The sequence below is a fragment of the Ailuropoda melanoleuca genome, chromosome 11, assembly GCF_002007445.2.
Source record: "Ailuropoda melanoleuca isolate Jingjing chromosome 11, ASM200744v2, whole genome shotgun sequence".
NCBI classification, from domain to species: domain Eukaryota; kingdom Metazoa; phylum Chordata; class Mammalia; order Carnivora; family Ursidae; genus Ailuropoda; species Ailuropoda melanoleuca.
In genome coordinates this window covers 1116748-1133298 of record NC_048228.1, presented here as the reverse complement: position 1 = coordinate 1133298, position 16551 = coordinate 1116748, and the positions used below count along the sequence as shown (strand labels likewise).

General features: G+C 63.9%; 1 protein-coding gene across 1 annotated transcript in view; it reads left to right on the top strand.

Moving 5' to 3' along the window:
* MORN1 (MORN repeat containing 1) overlaps positions 1-16551 on the top strand; it is a 55618-nt gene that overhangs the window by 28568 nt on the left and 10499 nt on the right. Inside the window, exons 11-15 of the mRNA XM_034672032.1 lie at positions 1185-1400; positions 1866-2057; positions 3016-3169; positions 10980-11541; positions 11663-11742. Of these exons, the coding sequence (XP_034527923.1) occupies positions 1185-1400; positions 1866-2057; positions 3016-3169; positions 10980-11541; positions 11663-11742 (1204 nt within the window). The remainder of the gene's footprint in view (positions 1-1184; positions 1401-1865; positions 2058-3015; positions 3170-10979; positions 11542-11662; positions 11743-16551) is intronic.

The window sequence follows — 16551 nt, the reverse complement described above, 5'->3', positions numbered from 1 at the left end:
CGTCGCAGTCCCACGGCCTTCGTCTTGATGGGGGGAACATTTGCGTTACCCCGAGGCGTCCCACCAGAGCCGTGGAGTCCCGCCCGGTCCCCTGTGCCCGCCCTCACCGCAGGAAACAGCTGCACCAGATCCTTGGGGACCACGGCAAGCTCAGTAAACGGGGCCCAGGGGTCCCCATCGGGCAAATTCACGCACACATTAGCTGTGGGGGCCTTCACGCTGTCCTCGGCCCTTCAAAGAGGGGCTTGTCCCCGCAGTTAGGGTCCCAGCCCTGGACCCGGCAGACCGGTGCTCCCGAGTGCTGTGACAAGGCCCATGGCGAGACCCAGGCCTGGGCCCTCTCTGAGGGGAGCCCCACACCGCAGGGGCAGCTGGGGGCCCTGAGGCTTGTGGCATGGAGCCCTGGGGGGCCTGGCCACGACCCCTCGTCTGCTTCCAGCTCAGTTTATAGAAGCAATTTTACACCGCAGGGCAGAACGGTTCTCATATTTCCGCATAAAAACACTCGCTGGGCGCCACGCCTTCCACCAAGAGAGATTTCAGAGCCTGTAATGAGGTCTCCGTGGAAACCAGGCCCAGAAAGGGGGGCCCGCGTCTGCTCCTTGATATTTGGTGCAGGCGGCCTGGGCCGGGCCCGCTGTGCAGGCTTGGGGTGCTCGCTGCTCAGGGAGCGGGCCCCACCCCATGCTCACGGGGCTGGTCTCCAGCTGACAGCACGTTCAGAGACGTTTCTAGCTTTGCTGGGTGGGGCTGTGGCGCCGCAGAAAATGACCTTTGCATTAGACCAGGGGACATGCCTTTGGTTTGGTGAGAACCGCTCAGGTCCGAGCTCTGCGGGCATCCCAGCCGCCGTTGGAAGCCCCGCAGCCCAAGCCGAGGCCCGGGTCCTTAGCCAGTGCATCGGGGGCAGACGCCAGCCGCGTGGTCGCTCTTCTCTGCCGTTTTCTGGCTGAGCCTCTCTGCACAGGCCTCCTCTTCTGTAAAATGACAAGCGACCTCTGCCCCAAAGATCACCCGCCCCACGGTGACCCTCTCCTGCCCCCTCACAAGGTGGCACGCCAGCGACGCGCACACCGGCCCAGGGGTCAGGAAGGGTCCACCGTGCTTCTGCTCCTCTCATGGGGACCAGTCCACCCCCGGACTCTCTGGAGGACACTCACACTGACAGTGTCCTGTCCCCACAGCTGCCCCAGAGCACCCGGAGCCCCACCAGCACGCGAGCCCTCCAGACGTGTTGGCAGGGAGCCTGGGTCTGCTCCGGGTCACGGGCACACGGGCTGGCCGGCTGCCCTCTGGTGCCTTCTGCGAAGAGGAGATGACGGCATTGCAAATTTCAGCGCTGCTGCGGGTGGGATGGGGTCGGCCATACGCGAGAGACAGCCCCAGGATGGTGACAACTTAACCACGGGGCTCCTGTGTGGAGCCTGGGAGGTGCCCGCTGGGGGCAGCCCAGCAGTGCGCGAGACCCCCAGGCCAGCCAGGAAAACCCACAAACGGCCCCTGGGGGACACAGAGCTGCTTGGGCGGAAAGTAGGCAAGGCTTTTTTCTTTTTTAATGAAGCGGCTTATTCTGTGACTAAAGGGGATAGATATCTTTAACTTGTAAGTTCTCTATCCATTATGCTGAAAGACAGCAAAAAGTGTGACATTCCCTGGCAGCCCCCACGCATACAGGGAGCAAAAGTCAGGACTCTTTCCCTCGTACGAGTGAACGTCTGTATTCTCAAAGCCAAGCCGTAAACTGTGTTGTTCTCACGCTCACCCCTGGCCTGGCACGGCGCTTTCTCATGTGGCTCCCGGATCCCACCTCTCTTCCTCCTGCCAGACCTTCGCCAGGGACCCCTGAGCCCCGTTCAAGCCTGCAGCGAGTCAGAGGTTCCAGCCGGGAGCTGCCGCCTTTGCCTCCCTGGGTGACAGCCGCATGTGCGGCCTCGAGGTGCGGAGGGTGCCGCCTGCCGAGGCCGCCGTGGGCGCTTGCCGCAACGCATCGGGAAGTCTCGGGAGCAGCCACTGGCAGCACCCAGCCTGCAGCCGGGACCCACGGACGGGCCTCCAAAGTGCGGGGCAGAGACCACAGCCAGGAGGGCTTCAGGCCGAGAGATCAGTCAATACGAGCCTGAAATAGACTGGGGCCAGGACATCTCCCAGCCAGGCGGGGACGAGGCAGGTGCCCTCCCTCTGCATCTCTTTGTAGGAAGTGTCTCCTGCGTGTAACCCGCCGTGCCCCTCGATCTCATCCTCCTGTCCCACGACAGCGCGGCAAGGCAGTGACTGACGGGTTTGGTGAAACCGGGGCCGGAGGTGAAGAAGCTTAGTGTGTTAGACCAGTGGGAAGTGCGGGACACCGGGCCCCACAGCGTCAGGAGCTGCTGAGGCCCGCAGGGAGCTCCAGCCCGTGGTGGGCGGGCTGGAGCCGACACCGCACGCCCTGCCCTGCCCTGCTTCTCTGTCTCAGGGCTCGCTCACGGTTAAGAAACAGTGCGGCAGCCACCCTGGTCCTGGACACGGGGTCCCCTTCCCTAATCGAAGGGGTAGGCAAAGGCGGGGCGGGGGCGGGGGGCTGGCTACCAGGTCTGCTCCCCAAGCAGCCTTCATGCTGGGCTCAGCATCACAGGACACCTGGCAGGCCTCCTCTGCGGCCTTGGCCCCTGGGAGTAGTGCTGGGGGCTGGCTGGGAGGGCACCGTCAGGCCCTGCGCGCCATGCGCCAACAGCCCAGCGGGAAGGATGCGCCAGTTCAACAGGATGTCCTTGCCCACCTCACGGCCAAATCGTTGAGCCCTGCAGAGTTTCCGTTCTCAGCAGCCAGGAGGCTGGGTGCCTGGGAGAGGAGGGAGGGAAGGGGCCAGATCTGCCCTGCAGGGAGGCAGAGCGGGCGTCATCTAACACCTGAAAGCAAGTATCCGCGTTTCCACACGTTCTTGAGCTCTTGTGCCAACACCGGGGGGTACGTGGAGCACCGTCCCCGGACGGCGGAGCAGCCACAGGGGGTCCACCTGCCCCGCCGTTCCCCCAGATTTCCCCAGCCGCGTTCACCTGGCGTCTCCGGCCACCGAGAACGTGGAGCTAGACGCCGGCGCCTTCCAGCTCGCGGCCCTCGCCCTGGCCCAGGCCCCACGGGGACCAACTTCTCGGCCCTTTCCTCACCCATCCAACCCACAGTTAAGAAAGTAAACACTCTAAAACCATGGTTTCCAATTACACAAATAAGTAAAATGAAGAGAGAAAACACTTTCTCTTTCCAGAGGCCTCATGTCAGCAACGTGTAACTGTGAAAGTCAGTATCGGGTATTTTGTTGATATGAAATATTTCAGTCATTGAATTGTTTTAACTTTTGAACAGACGATTTGCTTTTCGTTGAGAAGAACGGGCGATTTCATGGGCGTGGATGATCGGCAGGTTTCCTAAACCCTATTTTGGTGAAATTACAGCACCCACGTTTTAGTAACAAAGCACATTGATGTTATATTCAAAAAGATTTTTATATTTAGACGCTTAACCTTTTGTAATTCCCACCCACAGCTTTAAACGGTAGCGCCCTTTTATGTTAATTGCCGTCAGTGGGGTGTCTGCTCACCCCCTGGCAATTTAGGCCCATTGAGTCCTAATGCAGGTGCTGATAATTGCTGTGGGGACATTGTCAGGCGGGGGAGCCCAGGGGCCCAGACAATCCCCCGTAAATTGGATTTGGGAAGCTAATAAAGCTGTAGCAGGGAGAGAACCTCAGATTGCTTCTCTCTCTCTTTATTTTTTAAATGCACAAAACCCTCCCAGGGAATGTTTCCAACTGATGTGAGTGGTCCCTCTTTTCCATTTGTGGAACAAATGGTTTTGAGCATTCATCAGATGGGATCTACGAAGAGTCATCCATACTGTAAGATGATTTTCAAAATCAAGGTGCCCTTTGCCGCTAATCCAATTTTGGCAATAAAAGTGACAGAATGTGTAGCAGGGAACTTCTGGAAATTTCATTGCCTCTTGGGGTGGTAACACGTTTTAATATTAATTGTCTGTGGTTAATTATGGCAGAGTAGCTAGCATGAAAGAGCCATATTTTTAAAGGGAAATTTGTGCGTCAGTTTCCTGTCGAGGAATCCTGCCGTGCAGAGGGAATGGTCAGACAAGTGCAAACACGTACCACCGCCCCTCCAAGGCCAGTGCAGCCGAGACCAATGGGATGAACCCAAACGCCAGGGGGCGTGTCTGCCTGAAGCCACGTGGGTGGTCCGGGGACCTGAGATGGTAGCCCTTCTCAGCCCCTGGCCTGGGGCCGTGATCACCTGCCACAGAGCAGGAACCCCCTGGGCACGCACAGGACCCCAAGCAGCAGGTCTCTGGGGGCCCCTGGAGAGAAAGGAGGGAGGCAGACCGGCCTGGACTTCCATCAGGCTTTGCTGGTGCTGAGGCTGTGCCTTAGGGGACGGCTGCTGTTGCAGGAGCAAACCCGGCTCTAGAACTAGGCGCAGAGATGGCTCGGATTTCTCTCTCATCCTGCCTGTGGCCTTGGAGGCCTATTCCAGGGGGGGTCTGGGGGGCTCCCCAGGACAGTCTCCATGCTCACACCGCAGAGGAAGACCTGCTTGGGCCAGGGTGGGCCCCAGACCACCTACAGCCACCAGGCCAGGCAGGGACGGAGACTACATTTGTGTCCTGATCTGCCTCAGGTTAAGCCTCTGACCATTGAGCCACAAAGTGGAGGGAACACATCCCACCTGGCCAGCTGCCCCTGTGCAGCCCTTCTCCCTCCTAGGACCGGCCAGCAGGGCCTCCTGGTCTCCGGCGGTCAGAGCCCTGCTTGCCCTCACCCCATGTCACGGGACCTGTGGCCTTCCTCTTGTCTGCCCCAGTGCTGCCTGCAGCTCTCCGTCCACTGGGAGTGGGCACAGTGCTCAGATCAGGCCCCTGCACCAGCCGGTAGGGTCATGGGGCTCTCCTGGTTCAGGGTGTGGCCCCTGGGATTCAGGAACTGCTTTGGGCAGGAGACTTGAGGAGGGCAAGAGTCCAGGGGGGCACCCTGCACCCTGACCTGTCCAGGATCCCCTGGCGAAGTTTCCAGGGAGGGGTCTGCTTGGGGTCCCTGCTGTCTTGGGCCGTGGTGGGTGTGGGGCAGGCCGGGCCCAGGCGCCCATGGCGGGCAGAGTCGGGGCCTGGGCTGGCAGGGAGATGCCCAGGGCCGGCTAGCGGAGCAGGTCTGGGGCATGGCTGAGGACCCGCTCCAGGACTGGGAGGACGTGGGCCAGGCGTGCGCATGCGTGTGGGAGCTCACACACCAGGTGAGGCCGAGTGTGCGCCTGCCGGTGTGTGTGTGAGCATGAGGCGGCCCATAGGAGTGTTTCTGCGCGTGCTCTCGTGTGCAAACTGCATGCACCTATGTGCTGAGAACGTGTGAGGTGATGTGTTAAGTGTGTGCTCACACCCCGGTCACGGCCAGCTCCTCAGTGCCCGGCCCCTCACCGCATACGCGGCTGGCGGGCTGCAAGCCCCGCAAAGCCTTTCTGGCGGCCTCAGATCCAGCTTCCTTCTCCTTGTAAAGGCCACTGGCCTGTGGCTCTCTCGCCCTCACCCAATCGCTCCTGGAGACACAGCAAATACCCTTCACCCTTCCCCAGAAGAACGCAGGGCAGGGAGCTCTCTTTTGCCAGGAGGAACACAACCTCACCCAAGGCCAATTCCATCTCACTTGGAAGGTCCACCGCCCCTGGAGACCTCCGACGTCTGGACCGGCCCCAGCGGAGGGCCCCTGCGGGTGGCCCTCATGCTGGAAAGCTGGGGTGATCCAGGCCCCTTGGTGGCCCTCGAGACCTCTGCGCACGCCCGTCCTGAGAGCCTCCAGGACTGCCGTGCACAGAGCAGCTCTCGGCCAGTCCTTCTGGGACAGGCAGCGTCCAGGTGGCAGAAGGGCTGCCGTGGCAACTTCTGAGTCCACGCACAGCCCGCCACCCCCCCGCAGTTGGCCACGCCCGGACTCCGTGAGCTCAGCCGCCGGGTCCAGCCCCACATCCCCTGGGCGCTCCTAGGGGCTCCCACTCCCCACCCAGACTGGGAGAGGCTTTCGGGCTGAGCTGCCTCGGGAAGATGAGAAGCACTGACCCTCCTCCCGCCGGGGGGAGGTGCCCTGTGTGGGCGGTGGGCTGCCCGCCTCAGCCCTCTGGGGCTGCTGTCCCCATCTGTGTTCTCAGGGGCGGCCCAGCCTCACTCCGGCCCCTGGTACAAACAGCCGGGCTGGGGGAGCTTCTGGAGGCGAGGAGTTGGGGGCCATCAGAGACAGCTCAGGAAGAACCCCCCCATCCATGCCCCCATCCTTCCGGTTTGCCCGCAGAATCACCTCCTCTTTCGTGTCCCATTTGCAATTCCAGCACAATGGGACTCCAGGAGGGAGTCTGGGAACAGCAGCGTGCCCTCAGTGTAGCAGGAAGCCTCTGGTGACATCTGGGGAAAGGGGACGCCTTAGCCACTAGGGGGGCACAGGACATACAGCCCTCTTCCAAAGGACACGCATAGGAGCGGACAGGGCAGTGCCACAGTGCTCAGGCTTGCGTCCTTTGTTTTCTGAGCATCCAGAAAGGTCGTGGGCTGACAGGGACAGTGGCTCTGTGTCGAGTCCATTTTCCACCCTTCAGTAAAGGAAGGGGAAGGCAGGTGTCAGGTTCCTCATTGGGAACAGTCTGCGGCCCAGCATGAGCCCTGCTGAACACAGCCCGAGGGGCGGAGGGTTCCTGGTCTGCACTGCCCGCCCCAGGGCTGGGGGTTCTGAAAGCCTCCCCGGCCAGGCCCGGCCACGAGCTCCCTGCTGGCCTGGTCCTCACACGGGCTCCTTGGGAAACTGTCAAGTTTGAAAGCCTCTGGATAAAACCCTGAACCAAACCGCGCCCCAGGCCTGCAGTCCGGATTCGACCTTAGGCGCCCCCTGTGAGGACCATCTGCGTCTGGGCTGGCTCCCCGGGTGCTGGGCGCCTCCACCCCGGGGGCAGCCTGCGTGGACGCGGGGGGCGGGGGCAGGGGTGGGGAGCTCCTGGCAGGGGTTCCTGGGGCTGCGTAGGTCCTGCCCCGTGGTCGCGTCCAAGAGAACATCTGGGGCCCCATCGGGCCAGCCCCCCTGGACAAATGGACGGCTGGGCGGGGGGCACGCGGCCTAGACGGAGCCCTTGCCTGGCGACCTGGGCCGTCTGAGAGGGGCCCGAGGGGGCCCGCCCAGCCCTGCCCAGCACTCACGCTGCCTGCCTTCCGTCTGGGTCTCGGAGACCCTGGCCCACGAGTCCTGTCCAGGCAGACCGCTGTGCCTTTGGAGGCAGCCGGCTGCTCCGCTAGTTGAGCCCGCCCTAAAGACTAATGCGGCGTGTCTGGTCACCTCCACGTGAGGCAGCCCTCGGCCCCTTAGGGCCGATAACATTTTATTTTTTTGATTCACTTAAATGAAGAAAACATTCCAGCCCGTGGCTGGCTCTCTGCCTGGGCCCACGGCAGCCGTGTGACGGTTGAGGCCCGGCCTCCGTGAGGCTTGTTTACTCAGGCGGCCGCTCCGCCTTTGTCTCCATGTCCTACACAGGTGATTAGGGAGTGTAATTGAGTTGGCTGTAAAAAGATAATTAATCGGCATTTCCTCCCAGAGAGGTCAAGCGCCGATCTCCCGCGCAGGGCAGCCCGTTCCCAGTCCCCCACCCCCACCCCGCCCCCGGAGGCAGCAGTGACCTTTATCTTGCTGATAATTAAAACCGACATAAAGGCTTTGGAAATAACTCCTGAGAACTGGAGTCAGCATCTATGGGTTGGGGCCCTGCCTCGCAGGTTGGCTGGGGGGGGGTGGCCCCCAGAGTGGCCGGGACCAGGTCCAAGGGCCCCTACAGGGCAAGGCGGAACCCTCACCCAAGAGCACTGCCCCTCCTGGAGCGGGAAGGGATGGCGGGACCCTGGCTTCTGGCCGCTGCCTCGGGGCCCGCGGCACCCAGGTGGGGGAGAAGGCTGAGATGCACCAAGAGTCTGCTAGGCCATGAGGCAGCCGTCTCAGAGCGGTGGGGGCTCTGGCCGGGAGCGCGGCTGGGGAGGGGGGTTGCCGGTGTCTCTGCAGCGTGGTCTGACATATCCCCTGGGTGTCGCCTGCCAACAGAGCAGACAGGATGAGGAAGGGGCTGCGGGGGGCGGGAGGCTGAGGGGAGCACGTGGCCAACCTGTGGCAGCAAGGTGGGCAGCCGCAGCGGCAGGACCGCCTGGACGTGGTACCTCAACGATGCCCCGGGTCAGGGTGTAAGCAGAGGCTGGAGGGGCCAAGTGTCCAGAGGCTCGGCGAGTGGCAGGTGCACGAGCTGGGACGAGGTGCAGCAAGTACTGGGAGCAGCACCGGGACACAGGAGAAAGTCTGTGGGAGTTTGGCGCAGGCAGGGACCTTGCGCCGTGAATCGTGTGCTGGGAGTGAGGGCGGGCCCCATGAAGGCGACTGCGGAGAGACCAGGACTGGGGGAAGCCCAGCGAAGGGAGAGGCAGAATCAGGGCTGTCACCCATGTTTCTGGTGGAGCGTGCAAGAGTGGGGGTCTGGGGGGACCCAGAGCTCCCTCCCCGTCTGGGGGGCAGCACGTGGAGATTCCTGCGAGGAACGGGGGCGGGGAGTGTGACCCCGAAGAGGCTGGAGCTGGGCCAGCGTGGTGCTCACCTCCATGGGCAGTGAGGCGCCCACCCAAGGGGGTGTGGATGGGGCCGCAGCGTTGGCTGTGCACCCACGGAGGCAGTGGGGGCGGGGCCGTCAGCGGTGGCCCCTGATGCCCAGGAGCAGTGCGGGCCCAGGCAAGGTGCACTGATGTTAGGGCTGGGGACACCCAGAGTCTCAACTCTCCCTGGGACGCTTTGAGCCGACAGGCCTGCTCCCCCCCGGGCCGACGGCACCCCGAGCTGATGCAGCTTGAAGTGGATTTTAAACTCCTGAGCAGCCCAGAGAGCCCTATTCTCTCTCAGGAGCAGCGCAGGGTCTGCAGGGCCTCTGCCCGACCTTCCGTGGGCCAGGTGCACACTCTAGTGGGGGCTTCCGGCCAGGCTGAGACACCGTCCACCCCACAGGCGCCCTGGGCCACAGTCCGCGCGGGCAGGTGGCAGGGACGGCAGGCCTGGCCGGTCGGCACAACTCACAAGCAGAACAGCTAGAAGCTGAGCTACCACGTGGAGGCCACGGGGCCGTGTCCGGGAGGAGGGGCCCGCATGCGGGGACTGGGCTTGGCCAGGCTGGGCTGTGCCCCGACCACCAGGGGTGCCCATCCCTGAGAAGGTGGCAGCAGGTCTGGACGTCACATCTGAGAAGTGGGGACGGCGGGGGGCGGTCAGGTGTGTGAGCCCTGTGCGGTCACTGTACGATGTGCGGAAGGGGCCCTCGTATGCAGGGAAGGAACCGTGGCGCCCTGAGTCCAGGAGGCCCCAGAGGCCCCCTGGGCCCGAGCAGGCCAAATCTAGAGGACCCCTGCCCTGCACTCAGACACATGGCTGCTTTAGTTTAAGGTCGTTGGCCTTGGGTTCCTCTCAGTTTGGACAAGAAGGGGTCTCTCGTCCTCGGACAATGGATGGCACGGAGGGAAACCTCCTGCACCGGGCGACGGCAGACGGCAAGCCTGTGGCTAGAAGACGCGGTCTTACTGAACTGCTGCTGGCTGTCCCCGTGCCACCCTGCCCATGGGACCTGCTGAGTTCGCTGACGTTCGTGCCACCAGGCAGAGTGTAGAGGTCAGCACAGCAGCACCCTTGGCTCTCTGGGCCCGGCTTGTCCTCACCCAGTGGCTGTCATGGCAGAACCTCTGCTCAGAGAGGCCCAGAGATTTCTGGGAGGATCTGCCTGCCGCTGCTTGGCCCTGAGCTGAGGGAGGTGATGAGCTCCAGGCTGGGTGTGCCCGTCCCCCCGCCATCCCCACCCCAGGAACCAGCATGTTGCTGTCCGAGGCACATCCGGGACGCATTCTTGCGTGGCCACCTGGATGGGGTCTAGGGTCCAGAGCCAGGGTCGTTACTGTCCGGAGGCAATCAGCTCCACTTGAGCCCCCTGGAAGCAGTCTGCGTGCTCGGGAATAGAAATTATGCCATCAGCCACGCGGCCCCGTCATTGCCCAGGACATGAATAGCGCGAGGACAGCAGAAGCTAATGGAGAGAAGGGTGTTAAAGAATGTCCTTGCAGAAGGACAGACTTCACTTTTTATAATGCGCCGTAACGATGAAATGAAGACACCTCTGAGAGAAATAATTCCCTACCTGTGATTTGGAAATACTTCTGGGGCCCATCCGCAGAAGTTGGGCTCCAGGGAAGGGGCCTTAATGCCTACAGCCCCTGGGCCCCGTCCAGCCGGCCTGCCACCCACCCCTCCTTCCCCCCTGGGCCTCCCTGCAGACTCCTTCAGCGGGAGCACGCAGCCTGCTTTGCCTGCTTCGGGCTGTCCCCACAGCCCCATCCAGCCGCCTCCCTGAGGTTTGACCACTCCTGCTGGTGGCTTCTCCCTGACGAGGTGTGAGCGCCGGCCAGGTTGGGTCGGTCTGGAGAGCTGGGAGCCCTGCCCCCGCGGGATAACTGGTCCTGACGCATGTGTGCTGGGGGCACAGCCCTGGCAACCCTGCACCAACCCTCACAACCCCATCTCAGCTGCCAGCTTCCTGTGCATGGGACAGAAGGAAGGGACAGCCGGGCACAGCTCCACCTGCCAGCAGGACGGAGCCTGGGGAGGGGACCGCGGAAGGAAACGCCCCATCCCCCTTAGACCTTGGGACACCAGGAGGGGGGAGAAAGCCAGCATGGACAGGGTCCGCAGTGGGGTTACATGCTGCAAGGCCGAGCCCAGCCCACTGCCATTCTTAGATGCCAGAGGATTCGGGGGTCTCCTGGAGGCTGTTGCCCTTCTGGGGGCTTGGGGGCTGCCAGCGGCTTCCATGTTCCACACTTGTCACAGATGTGGCCTGATGTCACCCATAGCATGCAGCCATGAAGTAGAAATGTCCTTCTCCAGGCAAACCGTGCAGGAGAGGCCCAGCTTGGCCCAGCGCAGGGCCTCTGACCTGGGGCCTGTCCAGACCGTGTCCCAGGCACCCAGGACCCTCCCATCCCCAAAGAATCGGTGTGCTGGGCCCTCACGGCGGGCCCCAAAATACACCCGCGTGGAGCCGGCTGTGTGCCCCAGGGCCCGCCAGGGAGCGCCAGGACCACGGTGTGTCATGGGCCAGGCCCTGCCCCTGGCCCAGCCACTCACCTGGAGATGGCCACACGGCCAGCAGTCTGGGCAGCAGGGCTTCAGTGCCCCAGGCCCACGTGGCCGCCTGTGGTCCCAGCTCAGCCGCAGAAGCCGCCCTTCGGCGAGGCCACGGGAAGGGCTCTCTCCGATCTCTGCTTCGTGCTGCTGCAAAGGGTCTTTCCGTCCTTCGCTTTTCAGGAGAAGCCCCTTCCTCCTCTTGCTGGGGATGCGAGCCCCACGGCCCTGAGGACTGCCGGCGCGTGGAACAAGGTTGGGCCCAGTTCTCAGATGTCCGCCTTGGGCCCCCACCGCCTGGGTACAGCCCCATCCTCTTCTTCGACGACCTCCGTGAGGTAAGGGCAGGGAGATTCCCCACCATCACCCCCGCCGTGGCTCAGCCCTCACGCTGCCCAGGACCGAGGCCAGGGTGCCCAGGAGCCCCTCTGAGGCTCCTCCCCCCGTCACTCCTTCTAGAAGGAAGACAGCAGGCCCCGTGGCGGTCCGGGCCCTGGGAGAACGATGCCCGACACACAGGACCTGCCAGGAGGGAGCAGGTAGGAGAGGCTGACCGACTCAGGGTGCTCTCCAGCTCGGTGTGCCCTCACGGGCAGAGGGCAGGGTGCCAGGGGCTGTGGGTGCCACTGTGGCCTGGACAGCAGGAGAGGCCAGGCTTGCTGCCTCACGGGAGCCCAGCCCCAGTCCAGGTCGGCCTGCGCTGGGCCACCGGCTCGGATAGGCCCTAGGTGGGCAGAGTAGGGCGGCTTCCTTCTTCAGATGATGGCGGTGGCGGGACAGCCGCACCGGTCCTTCCTCCAGGGGCCGGCTGGACAGGAAGGACACTCCTCAAGTGTGCACAGAGGCCGGGGAGGCCTCACTGTGGTGTGCCAGGTGGCCACAGACTCACCACACACCAGCCACTACCTGCCACGGGCCCGGGGTCCGTACTGGCCTGACCTGTGGCAGAGCAGACACACCGGACAGGGCCGCGCACGCCGCCGCGGGGCCAAGGAGACAGCACTCCGTCAGTACCTCTCAGCCGTACGCTCTTTCCAGCCCATGGCCCTGCCGGGGAGGAAGGCTGCGTTCGGAGAAATCTTCCTGGGCACCTGCTTGTGGGAGCAGCGTGTCCCCTGCCAGGCCACGGGGTCCGACTGAGTTCACCGCCCTCCCCCCGGGCTCCCCCAGCACCTGGGAGCCGCGGGGAGCTGGATGCAGGTGCAGAGCTGCCAGCGCCCGCCCCCTCCCCGCCCCCGCCAGCCCCCCGCGGGCTGCTTGGCTGGTGGCGCCTGGAGCAGAGCAGACCTGGGGCTGGAAGCAGGACGTCCTGACAACCTGGTGCTTGGACTCTGAGAGAAGTCACCTGCTCTTGAAAGACAGGAGCCCTCCCTCTGGAGGCAGGGCACACGGGGCCCACCGTGGGTGGGGCCGGGGAGAACGTGGCCCCTCGGCGGCAGGGATGGGTGCCAGGCCTTCTGAATGCCCACCTGCCAGCAAGGGCAGGCCTCTGACCGGTGCGTGTGGCCCCATCAGCCCCGGAGGCCGAGGCCAGCGCACCTGGGGCGCACCTCTCCTCCCGCCACCAACCAGGGCACCACGGAAAGAGCCACGCAAAAGAGCAGAGGCCTGTGGGCACAGACCTGACAATGAAACTCGAGGAAACTGAGAAATTCAGGCGCAATGGGAAGAGGGCCCGTGGCGTCCGTCTCGAGCCGCCGCAGCCTGCCACCGTTCCCGCAATTACATGGCTCATCGCTGACGCCAGCGGGCGTGGGCCGGGCTGGGACGCCCGGAGGCTGGCACGGTGTCGGCAGGCTGACAAGCCTTTGATCCCCCTCACGCGGCAGCGCTGGGATGAGCTGTTTCCAGGGGAAGGTGCCTCCCTTGTGTGTGGCTGTGAGTCACGCTCTGTGACTTAAGTACAAGGCTCGCTCCGCAGAAAAGCTGGGGAAGCACAGACTTAGAGAGAACGGCCAAGACCCTCAACGTGGAGACACCACAGTCACCCAGTGTCTCGGTGGCGGGAAGCCACCAAAGCTGACACACCAGCGTGCACAGACCCGGGTGCTCCTGGCAGAGCTGGGGCCTGATGTGGTCACCGTGGCAACTCGGCAGCCCACGGCTCTGCTGTCATGTCTCATTCCAGCAAGAAGGCCCTCACTGTCCAGGTCCTCCTGAGGAAAAGGAGGGAGGGGCCTGACTGGGGTCCTCGTACTGGGGGGATCGCATTGCTGGGAGGGGGTGGCCCGCCCAGGGTCCTCGTACTGGGAGGGGGTTCCAGGCCCAGGAAGGCACATTTGCCTGCAAAACGTTCCACATCTCTGTGAGTGAGCTTTGCGAGCTGGTGACGTGGCCGTGACGCATTCCTGCCCCCGTCTGAGGTTCATGGGGACTACTGCCCCTTCTCCCCGGGGAGCCTGAATCTCCGGGCAGCCCCGCTGACAACTTCCACATATAGGAAGCCTGGAGAGATGGTTTTCATGGTGAGCTCTGGTGGCTCCAGTGACTGGAGGGGGCGGTGTTTGCAGGCGCAGGTCTGAGCCTTGACGTGCAAAGCCCCACATGGCTGCAGAGCGCTCCCCTGAGCCCACCTCCCCCGCCCTGGTAACAGGCTCCGTGTGGCATGTCACCTCTCTCAGACCCCACCGCCCCCCCAAAAAAAACTGCCTTCAGGGCCCCTGGCTCTGTGTCCCCGAGTCCCCCTACCCCACCTGGGTGCCTTGTGGTCCCCCGGCCCCCATGCACAGAAGAGTGAGGGGGAGCCTGACCAAGGCCCCCAGCATCTGCCCCCGCCCCTCCTACCAGCTCTGCTGTGGGGACATGGGCCATCCCGATGTCCCCCCACCAGCTCCTGACTCTGGTTCGGGCACCAACTCTCCACACCAGCATCCAAACCTGGCTCTTGACCCCCAAAGCCCACCTTTTGGAATTCTAAGAAAACCACCCTTTCTAGTAACCAAGGCTGGCTCTGGCAGCTCAGAAGCCCTGGACTTCACACTGGGTCTGACCCCGGCCGGGTCGCAGCCAGGTCTCGGGTGTGTGGTTGCCCTCCGGTCTCCCCCCAGAGTCACCTCCACGTGAACGAGAATGGGACCAAGGGAACGAGATGCTCCTGACACTGTGAGCCCCTGAAGCCGCCAGGACCCACGGGGGAGGGAGCAGCAGGGAGGAGGCTCTGGAAGCTTCCTGCCACTGGCCAGCACCAACCTAGCCTGCAGCCACCGCCTCCTGGGGCTGCGATGCTGCTGCACAGACGCCTTGGCTTCCTGGGTTGGCCACCGCTGGGACTTCACTTTCTGTGATGGGGAGCGGGCCTGAGGTGGGGTGCAGGGCCCCATCGGCCCTCCCCCCGGATACCCCCTCCCCAGACTTCGTCAGGCCAGCCGGGCCTCCCAGCCTGGAATTCTGCATTTCTGGCTGCCTCCCAGTCTAGACTGAGCCCCTAGAGGGAGGGGCCGTGGGGGAAAAGGGTGGGAGGGGACCGCCCCCCAACCCCGTCTCCCCCTATGGCAACAAAGGGGCCGTGCCCAAAACAACCCCAGGGACAAAGAGCCGTGGGCCCTAGTACCACCATCCCCAGAACACCGGCTCTACCCGCTTCCTCTCACCCCCCAGCGACTCCGGAGCCGCCGTCCTTTCCAACCAAGGTTCCCAAAGTTAAGCATTTCCGTGGGGGCAAGACGGGGTTGTGTCCAGCTGGCTTCCACACCCGGAAACCCACCACACACTGCCCCCCGCCCAGTGGCCAGCGACTAGGGGCACCAAGTGGCCTGCGGGTGGCAGCACCGGGTTCAAGAAGTCCCTTGGGCACTGGGACGGCCGGACCACTGGGCTGACACCAATGTCCCAGCCATGCGCGGCCTTTGGCATCTGGGCGTCAGACCCCGAGGTCGGGGAGGGGGGAGAAGCCGTCCAGATGGGGTGACCTGAGTGGGGAGCAAGGGTCTGTGGGAGCGGTCCCGGGGGCTGGGCTGCGGGGCTGGGGCCTGGCGGCCTACTGACGCGGGCTGGCTGTCCGGCAAGACGGCCTCGGGCGCGCCCTCACCCCCTAGGGGCCCCATGGACAGGAGGCACCTGTGCGTGCTCGGGGACCCCTGGGAAAGCACAGGCCTCGCTGAGCCTCTTGCCGCCGCCGGTCAGCTGTGGACCCTTGTCCACCCCCTCCGATGACCCCTCAAAGCCACGGTAAACCGCACACTTGTTCGCCTACTCACGTTGCCTACAGAGCAGCCCATTATCACCATCCAGGAGGCTCACACAATAGAAACGATTGAAGAAGATTAAGAGGGACTCGCCACCTGTAATTTCGGAGCCTGGCGGAGGTTTGAATTTACGTGAGAAGAGAGGTCCTTTGTCTCTTGTTTACGACTTTGTGCGTCGGTCTGCACCATCTCCAACGCCTAAGAAGAACCACCCTCGTGCATTCTGGTGGAGGGAAGGGAGGTGACGAGTCGGTCAGACGCCGTGGCCACTGGACTCCCAGCAGCTTCTACCCTCCAGCACACGTGCTCTGACTGCTTATTCTTGGGGTGTGTGCCCGCCTAGGGGAGGGGGCACTCAGGGGCAGCCAAGTGCTAAGGGGCTCAGCCCCCAGCCCACCCGGGGCCCCTTGTCACACAGACCCCCACCCAGCCCTGCCTGGCAAAGTCCCAGCCTGGGAGGGGCCTGCGTGTGGATGACGGGGGAGGGGCCCACTAGGGTCCTGAGCCGTCCCAGGGTCCCAGAAAGGGTGTGGCCCCGTCTGACGCCCTTTCCCCCAGGAATGGCGTGCATCAGGGCCCTGTCTTCTCCTCCATCTCAGAGTCTGGGCCCTGAGTTGCTGCCTCCCTAGCTCTGGTGGGGCCGCTCCAGTCCCCGAGCCCCTGGCGGCAGCCAGTGCCTGCGGGTGAGGCAGCCCGTGGATGGGGCCCCTCGGTGTGGCCGCGGACTGGGCAGGGCGACGGATGGCCGAGGGAACTGCGCATCTCTCCAGCCCCAGGCAGAGCGTGCCAGTCGCCGGCCAGGCCCAGCGAGGAGCCACAAGGCTGCTTCTCTGTGCCCACGGCCTGGGGCGAGGCTCCGACCCCAGGGTCCCCGGGGGGCCTGCGGCTGTGCTCTGCGGGCCCTGGCCAGGCCTGGCGACACAAGCTGGACTTCCGGGCTCACGCCCAGCTCTGGCTCTTCACCGGTCCGGCCTGCCCGACTGGACCCCGCACCCCCGCCGGGGCTGGCACCCCGAGCCTTTCCTCTTTGGGTCCCCGCTGACCCCAGAGCATCACCCAGGCTGCCGCTCTTCCCCGGGAGAGCCCAGTTTCCACCGCTGCGTTCCTGCAGAGACATTCCTGGCACGTCACAGAGTTTTACAACATGACACAGAGCCCTGTCAG